Source organism: Lepidochelys kempii, chromosome 9, assembly GCF_965140285.1.
Source record: "Lepidochelys kempii isolate rLepKem1 chromosome 9, rLepKem1.hap1, whole genome shotgun sequence".
NCBI classification, from domain to species: domain Eukaryota; kingdom Metazoa; phylum Chordata; order Testudines; family Cheloniidae; genus Lepidochelys; species Lepidochelys kempii.
In genome coordinates this window covers 31,790,675-31,804,300 of record NC_136388.1, presented here as the reverse complement: position 1 = coordinate 31,804,300, position 13,626 = coordinate 31,790,675, and the positions used below count along the sequence as shown (strand labels likewise).

At 42.8% G+C, this 13,626-nt stretch overlaps 1 protein-coding gene across 1 annotated transcript in view; it reads right to left on the bottom strand.

Annotated features, from left to right (window-relative positions):
* The window catches only part of SLC9A9 (solute carrier family 9 member A9), a 325,848-nt gene that overhangs the window by 83,748 nt on the left and 228,474 nt on the right, over nt 1-13,626 (bottom strand). Inside the window, exon 13 of the mRNA XM_073359753.1 lies at nt 1,875-1,923. Coding sequence (XP_073215854.1) covers nt 1,875-1,923 — 49 coding nt within the window. The remainder of the gene's footprint in view (nt 1-1,874; nt 1,924-13,626) is intronic.

Below are 13,626 nucleotides of genomic sequence, written 5' to 3'. Positions count from 1 at the left end.
TGCTCGGCAGAAGATGGTGCAATCGGACTGCTAGCAATCCGTATCGCCTGCCTGCTCACCATAAGACAGTTCAATAGGACTGACTGCAGGACTAAAGAAAATGACCTGGTCAAGTCACTCCAAATTTAGTCCCTGCGCCCATGTCTGCCCAGGCGCTCCCAGCCGACGTGGCCAGGAGCACCTCGGACACGACGATGACGGCTACCAGTCGTATTGCACCGTCTGCTGCCAGAAGGCAATGGGTTGCTGCTACTGTGTAGCAATGCAGTACCGTGTCTGCCAGCACCCAGGAGACATACGGTGACAGCTACCTGAGCGGGCTCCATGCTTGCCGTGGTATGGCGTCTGCACTGGTAACTCAGGAAAAAAGGCGTGAAACGATTGTCTGCCCTTGCTTTCACGGAGGGAGGGAGGGAACGGGGGCCTGCCGATATGTACCCAGAACCACCCGCAACAATGTTTTAGCCCCATCAGGCATTGGGATCTCAACCCAGAATTCCAATGGGTGGCGGAGACTGCGGGAACTGTGGGATAGCTACCCACAGTGCAACGCTCCGGAAGTCGACTCTAGCCTCCTTGGTCTCTAGTGGCCTATAGTTTTTAACCAGAATGTATGTTCAAATGTTCATGTTAAAAATGACTACGTATACTGTGGAAGCACTCCGCTGAGTTAATTCTCTTAATGCACTTAGAGCATTTTCTGTGGGGACACACACACTTGAATATATAAAACCGATTTCTAAAAAAACGACTTCTATAAATTCGACCTTATTCCATAGTGTAGACATACCCTTAGTGCAGGCCTTTAAAAAACAGAAGCAGAGAAGTTCAAGGAAAGAAAGAAGGGGGAATGCTTCCTCATGTGCTGTCTTTGGGGAAAGCATGTTTTGTTTTAGAAATTCCTCTGCAAAATATGTCTATTTGCTTCTACTATCTTGTATCTCTGAAGGGGTAAACTATAACCCAGAGTGACCACAAAGGTGACATTCTGGGAAGGTTGCGTTTAAACTACTGGGGAGTCTTGGAGGGTTCAGCACTGGTCTTGGAGCCGAGGGACCAGGAGGTCCCACTTCCAAGGAGGGTCTCTGCTCAGGGAGTGAGCTGAGCAGCCAAAGTAAGGGACAAAAGTGCCTGGAGCCACTCAGTTCCTGGGGAGCTCAGAAGCACACAGTGTATGGGTCCAAACCTGGCAGCCTAGTGAAAGTCCAGCAGGGGAACTTGACTAGGGTTGGGACAGCACATAATGCTGTACTTTAAACATTTTCAGATGAACACGGAAAAAGGCAGGGACAATGGGGTGACAGATAAGCACATGCAGTTTCTCAAATAGCCTCCTTGGTCTCTAGTGGCCTATAGTTTTTAACCAGAATGTATGTTCAAATGTTCATGTTAAAAATGACTACGTATATTGTCAGCAACCTGACCTTCCCTGATGCCAGAGTTGAGAATTTCAATCATGCAAAGTTTCTTTGTTTAATCCAGGGAACTGAGCATTGTTCTGAAATCTTTTGTTTTCATAAATGCAGCTGATAGCTAATTCAAGCTTTGAATTTACCATAGTAGCAATTCCACTATTGTTTTACTAATATTTCATCATGTCAATATTTATTTGTAATGCATTCCTTAAAACCCAGTATCAGATAAAGTTATTCTGGTGCCCCGGTGAAACTGAAAAATGTACAGTACATACTTGTCCTCTCAATAAAGAGTTACAAAATAGTAGGAGCTTCACATATTTTGTACTTGCACATTCTTCATTTATAGCAGATATAACCCTGCTCTAAAGATTTCCAGTTACTACACTGAGAAACATGAACTAAACACGACTGAACATTATGCTAGTCAATATAGATATATCAATAGCTGTAACTTGCCTGGCTTGCAGTTTCTGCTTTCAGATCTTCATCTGGATCTATGCCAACTCTATTAAAGAAAACAAGACACATGGTGAATGGTTCAATGCAGATTAGATGGTCACGTGCGTAGAAATGTTTCTTTGTACCACATCACTCAGCCGCAAGGAGGTAAGAAATGTGCAGAAATGGCAGAACATTATTAAGATCTCTTCCCAAATCAAAGAAGTCCACAATAAGTTTGCAGGAACTATGAAATACTTTATACCTGGTGCTCATAATACCTGGGCTGAGATCCCCACCCTCACTCCAACTCTTGTATGCCAGCTAAAAGGGTCAGAGTGTCAGAAAGGAGCCCTAAATACACGCACATCTAGGCAAGGAGGATTCCCCGGGTGCAGGCATTGCAGAAAACAGCTGTATGGCTGCGCTCTGAAGACCCCCTTGCAACTCTTGGCATCGGTGGCATGCTGGGGGCAGGAGAATTGTGTTGAGGATGAGGCTGCAGTGCACAGTGCTCTAGAGATTCCAGGCAGTATGCAGCCCATAGAGATTCTTGGGGAGGCTAATTTGACTTAAACAGGCCTCCAGGGCATAGTTACACCAGGGGCCTCTCCAGCCCCTGGACCAGCTCAGTGGGGGGAAGGTTCAACGTGGCTTAAATCTGCGCTAGGCCCCTCTTCTCTTGGGCTGTGAGTTTTGTGCTGCGGCTCTGAGAGGCTCAGCCCAGAATCTCATCCTTGGCAAAAACTGAGATATCTCACTGGTCTTTAGTTGCTTTTTGCTTCAACACTTCTTTCTCAACAGCCTCTCCTGTTCCACACGTAAGTATCTATAACATTGTGATGCAAGCTGCCACTATTATTTAATCAGGGAAGTGATTATTCCCCTCTGCTTGGCACTGGTGAGGCCAAACCTGGAGTATTGCATCCAGTTTTGGTCCCCCCACTACACAAAAAGAACAGGAGGACTTGTGGCACCTTAGAGACTAACACATTTATTTGAGCATAAGCTTTTGTGAGCTACAGCTCACTTCATCAGATGCATTCAGTGGAAAATACAGTGGGGAGATTTATATACTGAGAGAACATGAAACAATGGGTGTTACCATATACACTGTAATGAGAGTGATCACTTAAGGTGAGCTATTACCAGCAGGCGAGCGAGGGGAAGAAAACCTTTTGTAGTGATAATCAAGGTGGGCCATTTCCAGCAGTTGACAAGAATGTCTGAGGAACAGCGGGTGGTGGTGGTGGGGGAATAAACATGGGGAAATAGTTTTACTTTGTGTAATGACCCATCGACTCCCAGTCTTTATTCAAGCCTGAGTTAATTGTATCCAGTTTGCAAATGAATTCCAATTCAGCAGTCTCTCGTTGGAGTCTGTTTTTGAAGTTTTTTTGTTGAAGAATTGCCACTTTTAGGTCTGTAATCGAGTGACCAAAGAGACTGAAGTGTTCTCCGACTGATTTTTGAATGTTATAATTCTTGACGTCTGATTTGTGTCCATTTATTCTTTTACGTAGAGACTGTACATTTTGAACAATGTACATGGCAGAGGGGCACTGCTGGCACATGATGGCATATATCACATTGGTAGATGTGCAGGTGAACGAGCCTCTGATAGCATGGCTGATGTGATTAGGCCCTATGATGGTGTCCCCTGACTAGCTATGTGGACATTGTTGGCAACGGGTTTTGTTGCAAGGATAGGTTCCTGGGTTAGTGGTTCTGTTGTGTGGTGTGTGGTTGCTGGTGAGTATTTGCCAGGTTTCATGTTCTCTATGTATATAAATCTCCCCACTGTATTTTCCACTGAATGCATCCGATGAAGTGAGCTGTAGCTCGTGAAAGCTTATGCTCAAATAAATTTGTTAGTCTCTAAGGTGCCACAAGTCCTCCTTTTCTTTTTGCGAATACAGACTAACATGGCTGCTACTCTGAAACCACTACAGAAGGGATGTGGAAAAATTGGAGAGAGTCCAGCGGAGGGCAATGAAAATGATTACCGGGCTGGGGCACATGACTTATGAGGAGAGGCTGAGGGAATTGAGGTTATTTAGTCTACAGAAGAGAAGAGTGAGGGGAGATTTGATAGCAGCCTTCAACTACCTGAAGCGGGGTTCCAAAGAGGATGGAGCTTGGCTGTTCTCAGTGGTGGCAGATGACCGAACTAGGGACAATGGTCTCAAGTTGCAGTGGGGGAGGTCTAGGTTGGATATTAGGAAACACTATTTCAGTAGGAGGGTGGTGAAACACTGGAATGGGTGGTGGTGGAATCTCCATCTGTCAAGGTTCCTTCCCAACTCTGAACTCTAGGTTACAGATGTGGGGACCTGCATGAAAAACCCCCTAAGCTTATTTTTACCAGCTTAGGTTAAAACTTCCCCAAGGTACAAACTATTTTACCTTTTGCCCTTGGACTTTATTGCTGCCACCACCAAGTGTCTAACAAATATATAACAGGGAAAGAGCCCACTTGGAAACGTCTTCCCCCCGCAAATCCTCCCTAACCCTACACCCCCTTTCCTGGGGAAGGCTTGATAAAAATCCTCACCAATTTGTATAGGTGAACACGGACCCAAACCCTTGGATCTTAAGAACAATGAAAAAGCAATCATATTCTTAAAAGAAGAATTTTAATTGAAGAAAAAGTAAAAGAATCACCTCTGTAAAATCAGGATGGTAAATACCTTACAGGGTAATCAGATTCAAAACATAGAGAATCCTTTTAGGAAAAACCTTAAGTTACAAAAAGACACAAAACCAGGAATATACATTCCATTCAGCACAACTTATTTTATCAACCATTTAAACAAAACAGAATCTAATGCATATCTAACTAGATTGCTTATTAGCCCTTTACAGGCATTCTAACCTGCATTCCTGCTCTGGTCCGGGCAAAAAAACCCAAAACAAAACAACACACAGACAGAGAGAACCCTTTGTCCCCCCCCTCCCAGCTTTGAAAGTATCTTGTCTCCTCATTGGTCATTTTGGTCAGGTGCCAGTGAGGTTATCTTTAGATTCTTAACCCTTTACAGGTAAAAGGGTTTTTTCCTCTGGCCAGGAGGAATTTAAATGTGGTTAGCCTTCCCTTTATATTTATGACACCATCCTTAATGGTTTTTAAGGCCTGGCTTGACAAAGCCCTGGCTGGGATGATTTAGTGGGTGTTGGTCCTGCTTTGAGCAGGGGATTGGACTGGGATGGCCTCCTGAGGTCTCTTCCAACCCTAATATTCTATAATTCTATTTTTATTTGCATTACAGTATACAAAATAAGAGACCAGAAAGACGGTCTTAGCAGCAGCCTTTTGAAAGGACTTGAATGGGATCATCTGAGTAGCTGGTAGGCAAGACTGAGGGAAGGAGGCTTCCATAGAGGAGATGGAAAATGGTGAAGGCCTGGGTGGGAGTTCTCGTTGTGTGGTCAGAAAGAAAAGTCTGGATGTTAAAGATTATATGGAGAAGAAGTGACAAGATTTGGGTATGGCCTTGACGGACAGAGCTAGAGAGAGGGGTGACTCAAAGATGATAATCAGATTACAGGCCTGAGTAACAGGGATGATTGGGGTGGTGACTACAGTCATAGAAGAAAGGTAGAGCAGTAAGAGAAGACTAATGCAGACAGACATTTTCCTCACTGAAATCTAATGTCCAAAGAGAGGGTGACCAGCTGTACCCTGACAAGCTGCCCATGTAGGCATCAGATCCACTGAGCTAATGCAGAATCTACTGATGCAGAGAAAATTTATTCTTTCACCAGATGTTCATGTAAGGCCGCTTAACCATATTTTTTTCCTATCTATTATAACATATCAAAAATGCATTTTTAAAATCCTATTTATTTATTTTTAGCAATTACTTGTTTCATTGCTCTTTACTGTAAATGCTATACAGGCATTCTAACACATAATGAGACAATGACAGGAACTAGAAGCAAAGTGGATACTTTTATATGTAAATTTTCAATGGAAAAAAGAAGAGGCAGTTTGTTTCTATTCCAACTCCCTAGTTTAAAAAAATTGGAGTCCTCCAGGCATAAATATTTCCATCTTTGATTAAGACCATTGATCCTGATGCTGACTCAAGAAGGAGATAAAAGAATGAATAGATGTTTATTTTTCACTGTACTTTTTGTCCTTTGAGTTACTAGGAAAAACTGCAGAAGGTACTAACCTATTGATTATTTTGGAGTAAATCAAGTTGTTAGATCTTTCCATTTAATTAAAAATATGAACAGTTATGTCTGTGAAAGTTTAACTCTCAGCCTGCCATTAGACTTAATATTATAGTAGTGCCCAGAGGCCCAACAGACATTATGCACCCTTTGTGTTAAATAAACATAAGGAACAGTCCCTGCCCTGACATGCTTACATTTAAACAGAGGGGAACAAAAGCACCACATGGTGATGTGACTTGCCCAAGGTCACATGGCAAGAGCAGGAACAGGTCTTCTAACTCCCAATCTGGTGCCCTAGCCACTTGGCCATCTGCGTCCCGTAAGTAGACTTTCCCATAACATTCATTCTACTGCCAGCATGGGGAAGCACTGGCAACACAATAGTTAAGTGCCCTTATAGTTCTGGTTATGATAGAAGCAAAGTCTATTTATGCATGATAGGTGCAGTTCAAGAGGCTGCAACACAAACTTCTCTGCACTCTCTTCTCCTTAATGAGCTTGACCTGACCTCAAAGAATCAGTCTCCTGGGACAGAAGTAATTTAGACTTCATGCAGTCTGAACTTACTGGAGCTGAGAAAAATGCCAGTTGTGACTGATTATGTGTGGTGGAGTTGTGATGCGTTTATTATGGAATGAGCTAAGACAACGGAAAACATTTCACACAGGCCCAGAAGAACTGTAATACCAAATGTGAAAAAGCTGGGAAATGTAGCCAATAGGAACCAGAGTTTGCGACTGCAATATCATTTCAATAACAGTGATATAATCTGTCTAGTCAGGGACAACAGGAGTCAACAGACATAGAAAATCTGTGGATTTAGGGAGTTTTGTAGATTTTCCTGTATTTTGCAGAATTTAAACTCCTCTGTATATATAATTTCCTATCCTTGTAGTTATGAAGATAGCCAGCACTATTGCCTTGTTTATTCTGTAGACAATAGATGTTACAATATGGCACAAACAAAGGCATCCGTATTATTCTTTATTGGATTATTACTTTCAAAGCCTGAAAAATCACCTCTTCCACAAAGCCCACAATAAGCAAATCAAATATATTCACTCTCGTATCTCCATCTTCCTTCGATTTTGTACATATGAAAGAAGAATGAAAACCTCCTGAACTGAACACCACAATGTGTACTTTCCAGTGTGAATAGCCATGTAATCACATTGCTGTGACCCAGGTCCTTCCTTGCTCAATTCCTCACTCATTGACTGATGTCAAACGTGTAGGGCCAAATTCTTCTGCCCTAACTCTCACTGAGTAGTATTTTACTATGTTGAAATTGTTGGGACTACATGTGTAGTAAGGTATTGCTCAGTGTGAGTAGGGATGGCAGAATCTGGTGCATTGATTGGAAGCCCTTTGGGGCATGAGCTACATGTTCCTTACTGTTCTGTGAAGCATTTAGTACAACTTTGGACACTAAAATCAAACCACCATCAACACACCCTGATTTTTTTATAACTTAAATGTTAATATTTTTATGAAGCATATCCCAAAGAGAACCACTCAGCTCAGTGGGAGTGTCTGGCCACACCACGCTTTTGAAAATAAGGCCAATTATTTAGGTGTCCAAATATAGACTTAGGTGCCTAAAGTTAGGTTCCTATTACTGAAAATATTGGGCAGTATAATTAAGTCGGATGTATCTGAGACACACTGGAGTGCAATTTTAAACTGCAAGAATACAAAGCATCACAAATTATGTGACATGTACAAAAAGAATGAAATTAAGCATGCTTGCACAATCCTGCAGATTCTTGTGCCTTGTCATTCTATTGCCAGTAAAATTTGCAATCTTAGAATAACTCTTCAGTCCTCTAGCTGGGTTGTATGCTCGCTAATTATGAAAGAAGGGGCCTGATTCTGCTTTTACCTGCAGAGCGTTGGGATCTCACAACTAACAGTAGGGCCGAAAGCAAGGAGTTCTAATTATGGTAGGTGAACAAATGCAGAGTTCAGAGTAACAGCCGTGTTAGTCTGTATTAGCAAAAAGAAAAGGAGTACTTGTGGCACCTTAGAGACTAACCAATTTATTTGAGCATAAGCTTTCGTGAGCTATAGCTCACTTCATCGGATGCATACTGTGGAAAGTGTAGAAGATCTTTTTATATACACACAAAGCATGAAAAAATACCTCCTCCCACTCCACTCTCCTGCTGCTAATAGCTTATCTAAAGTGATCACTCTCCTTACAATGTGTATGATAATCAAGGTGGGTCATTTCCAGCACAAATCCAGGGTTTAACAAGAACGTCTGAGGAGGGGTGGGGTAGGAAAAAACAAGGGGAAATAGGTTACCTTGCATAATGACTTAGCCACTCCCAGTCTCTATTCAAGCCTGAGTTAATTGTATCAAATTTGCAAATGAATTCCAATTCAACAGTTTCTCGCTGGAGTCTGGATTTGAAGTTTTTCTGTTGTAATATCACTACTTTCATGTCTGTAATCGCGTGACCAGAGAGATTGAAGTGTTTTCCGACTGATTTATGAATGTTATAATTCTTGACATCTGATTTGTGTCCATTTATTCTTCTACGTAGAGACTGTCCAGTTTGACCAATGTACATGGCAGAGGGGCATTGCTGGCACATGATGGCATATATTACATTGGTGGATGTGCAGGTGAACGAGCCTCTGATAGTGTGGCTTATGTTATTAGGCCCTGTGATGGTGTCCCCTGACTAGATATGTGGGCACAGTTGGCAACGGGCTTTGTTGCAAGGATAGGTTCCTGGGTTAGTGGTTCTGTTGTGTGGTATGTGGTTGCAGGTGAGTATTTGCTTCAGGTTGGGGGGCTGTCTGTAGGCAAGGACTGGCCTGTCTCTCAAGGTTTGTGAGAGTGTTGAGTCATCCTTCAGGATAGGTTGTAGATCCTTAATAATGAGTTGGAGGGGTTTTAGTTGGGGGCTGAAGGTGACGGCTAGTGGCGTTCTGTTATTTTCTTTGTTAGGCCTGTCCTGTAGTAGGAGACTTCTGGAAACTCTTCTGGCTCTATCAATCTGTTTCTTCACTTCCGCAGGTGGGTATTGTAGTTGTAAGAATGCTTGATAGAGCTCTTGTAGGTGTTTGTCTCTGTCTGAGGGGTTGGAGCAAATGCGGTTGTATTGCAGAGCTTGGCTGTAGACGATGGATCGTGTGGTGTGGTCAGGGTGAAAGCTGGAGGCATGTAGGTAGGAATAGCGGTCAGTAGGTTTCCGGTATAGGGTGGTGTTTATGTGACCATTGTTTATTAGCACTGTAGTGTCCAGGAAGTGGATCTCTTGTGTGGACTGGACCAGGCTGAGGTTGATGGTGGGATGGAAATTGTTGAAATCATGGTGGAATTCCTCAAGGGCTTCTTTTCCATGGGTCCAGATGATGAAGATGTCATCAATATAGTGCAAATAGAGTAGGGGCGTTAGGGGAGGAGAGCTGAGGAAGCGTTGTTCTAAGTCAGCCATAAAAATGTTGGCATACTGTGGGGCCATGCGGGTACCCATAGCAGTGCCGCTGATCTGAAGGTATACATTGTCCCCAAATGTAAAATAGTTATGGGTAAGGACAAAGTCACAAAGTTCAGCCACCAGGTTAGCCGTGACATTATCGGGGATAGTGTTCTTGACGGCTTGTAGTCCATCTTTGTGTGGAATGTTGGTGTAGAGGGCTTCTACATCCAGAGTGGCCAGGATGGTGTTATCAGGAAGATCACCGATGGATTGTAATTTCCTCAGGAAGTCAGTGGTGTCTCGAAGGTAGCTGGGAGTGCTGGTAGCGTAGGGCCTGAGGAAGGAGTCTACATAGCCAGACAATCCTGCTGTCAGGGTGCCAATGCCTGAGATGATGGGGCGCCCAGGATTTCCAGGTTTATGGATCTTGGGTAGTAGATAAAATATCCCAGGTCGGGGTTCCAGGGGTGTGTCTGTGCGGATTTGATCTTGTGCTTTTTCAGGGAGTTTCTTGAGCAAATGCTGTAGTTTCTTTTGGTAACTCTCAGTGGGATCAGAGGGTAATAGCTTGTAGAAAGTGGTGTTGGAGAGCTGCCGAGCAGCCTCTTGTTCATATTCCAACCTATTCCTGATGACAACAGCACCTCCTTTGTCAGCCTTTTTGATTATGATGTCAGAGTTGTTTCTGAGGCTGTGGATGGCATTGTGTTCCGCACGGCTGAGGTTATGGGGCAAGTGATGCTGCTTTTCCACAATTTCAGCCCGTGCACGTTTGCGGAAGCACTCTATGTAGAAGTCCAGTCTGCTGTTTCGACCTTCAGGAGGCGTCCACCTAGAATCCTTCTTTTTGTAGTGTTGGTAGGGAGGTCTCTGTAGATTAGTATGTTGTTCAGAGGTATGTTGGAAATATTCCTTGAGTCGGAGATGTTGAAAATAGGATTCTAGGTCACCACAGAACTGTATCATGTTCGTAGAGGTGGAGGGGCAGAAGGAGAGGCCCCGAGATAGGACAGTTGCTTCTGCTGGGCTGAGAGTATAGTTGGATAGGTTAACAATATTGCTGGGTGGGTTGAGGGAACCATTGCTGTGGCCCCTTGTGGCATGTAGTAGTTTAGAAAGTTTAGTGTCCTTTTTCTTTTGTAGAGAAGCAAAGTGTGTGTTGTAAATGGCTTGTCTAGTTTTAGTAAAGTCCAGCCATGAGGAAGTTTGTGTGGAAGGTTGTTTTTTTATGAGAGTATCCATTTTTGAGACCTCATTCTTAATCTTTCCCTGTTTGCTGTAGAGGATGTTGATCAGGTGATTCCGCAGTTTCTTTGAGAGCGTGTGGCACAAGCTGTCAGCATAGTCTGTGTGGTATGTAGGTTGTAATGGATTTTTTACCTTCAGTCCTTTTAGTACGATGTCCATCTGTTTGCATTTGGAAAGGAAGATGATGTCTGTCTGTTTCTGTACAAGTTTTTTCATGCAGTTGATAGATTTCCACTCCATACGGCTAAATGCAGTGCCTTGAATAATGACAGGTTTCAGAGTAACAGCCGTGTTAGTCTGTATTCACAAAAAGAAAAGGAGTACTTGTGGCACCTTAGAGACTAACCAATTTATTTGAGCATAAGCTTTCATGAGCTACAGCTCACTTCATCAGATTGATAGAGCTAGAAGAGTTCCCAGAAGACTCCTACTACAGGACAGGCCTAACAAAGAAAATAACAGAACGCTACTAGCCATCACCTTCAGCCCCCAACTAAAAACCCTCTAACGCATTACTAAGGATCTACAACCTATCCTGAAGGATGACCCAACACTCTCACAAACCTTGGGAGACAGGCCAGTCCTTGCCTACAGACAGCCCCCCAGCCTGAAGCAAATACTCACCAGCAACCACATACCACACAACAGAACCACTAACCCAGGAACCTATCCTTGCAACAAAGCCCGTTGCCAATTGTGCCCACACATCTAGTCAGGGGACACCATCACAGGGCCTAATAACATCAGCCACACTATCAGAGGCTCGTTCACCTGCACATCCACCAATGTGATATATGCCATCATGTGCCAGCAATGCCCCTCTGCCATGTACATTGGTTAAACTGGACAGTCTCTACGTAAAAGAATAAATGGACACAAATCAGATGTCAAGAATTATAACATTCATAAATCAGTCGGAAAACACTTCAATCTCTCTGGTCATGCGATTACAGACATGAAAGTTGTGATATTACAACAAAAAAACTTCAAATCCAGACTCCAGCAAGAAACTGTTGAATTGGAATTCATTTGCAAATTTGATACAATTAACTTAGGCTTGAATGGAGACTGGGAGTGGCTAAGTCATTATGCAAGGTAACCTATTTCCCCTTGTTTCTTCCTACCCCCCCCCCCCAGACGTTCTTGTTAAACCCTGGATTTGTGCTGGAAATGACCCACCTTGATTATCATACATATTGTAAGGAGAGTGATCACTTTAGATAAGCTATTAGCAGCAGGAGAGTGGGGTGGGAGGAGGTATTTTTTCATGCTTTGTGTGTATATAAAAAGATCTTCCACACTTTCCACAGTATGCATCCGATGAAGTGAGCTGTAGCTCATGAAAGCTTATGCTCAAATAAATTGGTTAGTCTCTAAGGTGCCACAAGTACTCCTTTTCTTTTTGCAAATGCAGAGTGACTCCTAGATTGCCTTTACCATCTGGTAACTTACCACATACATTTCTATAGTAAGGCTGATAAAGTGAGGATAGAAATGTACATTCAGTCTTTGTACTGAGGAGGGGAAAGTTCTGGTATAACCCCTTCAACCTTGAAGCCTGATGAACCCAAAGAGCCCCACAAACAACCTCTTGTTGATACCAATCTATTCCCCCTCCCCCCCATTTAAGATTCTTCAGCTTCCCCCTCTCTGCCAGAAGTATCATAAAACACAGGTAGGCAAAGTGAAATAAAACCCATTTTCCAGCCTTAACATTCAAGTTCTTTTCTCTTGTATCCTCCTTCCATCCCTGTCCAGCCCTGGCCATCTTCCTTCCTTCCTGTCTATTTTGTTTTTCTTATTATTTCCCTCCTCTCTTCCTCTGCTGTTCCACTTTCTTTTCTTCCCACCCATCTGCCTCTCCCGCTACTCTGGTTGCTCACCATTCTCTGTCCCTCTCTCATATTTCAATTCTCTTCCCTGGTTTCAACCCATCTTTTCCCTCAACTCTGTGCAAAAGAGTAGCTGAGTTTTCTGCTGATCTCATGTGCAGCTCACTTGGTGCTCTTTCCACTCATGTAATTTCATCTCCCCTTCTCGTTTACGGTAACTATTGCTCTCCTGCCTCATAGCCAAAATATCCATATCTAAATTCTGCATGCTTTCCTTTCTGCCTTTCCATTGTTTGCACAATTTCATCCTAGACATTAAAATTTTAGGATGACCCCATAACTAGCCCTATATAGAAGGAATACAGAGAACATGGCTTTTTCTGTGAAACAAAATAAGCAGTTAACAAAAGGCTCACTTTCCCTGTTAAAAACAACAGTACTGTTGTGATCCTCATCATTTTGCATCTTTAGGAAGACAGTGAAATATTACTAGAGCTTTGGTCTCTGTATGAATCACAATAGCCTCAAATGATGTTTAGTGCTTTCTTTTTTTAAGAGAATGGTGGGAAAATAGAGGTTGCATGAGAAAATAGGTATTAATCAATCAATCATTCTTTCTCTTAGTATTTAATGATATGTAGCCCAGTGAGGTGCTGAGCACCTTCAACGCCCACTCAACTTGGTGGGAATTGAGGATACCCACACTGCCCAAAAGAGGATGCCAAGCATGGAAATGACAAATTCAAATAAGGAATAAGGAACTCAATGTCAAACATTTGATCTAGGAGTCCTGAAATGCTAAGGAAAAATGTAGTTTAATCAATATTATAGTCTTACAATAACAACACTGCAGGTGGAATCATTGCAAAAGTTATTTTTATGTTTTGATGGACTGCAAAGAACATGAATTATTACTTAGTGGATTCCACACTCCCACACACACCCTGTAATTTTAATGGTGAGTAAATTGAGAGGCTAATACCACTGATTAAAGCCAGTCATTGGTGCTATGTAAGTTTTCCCTACCCAGATCAAAAAATGCTATCTGCTTTCTCCTGTTATCTTGTTAAGACC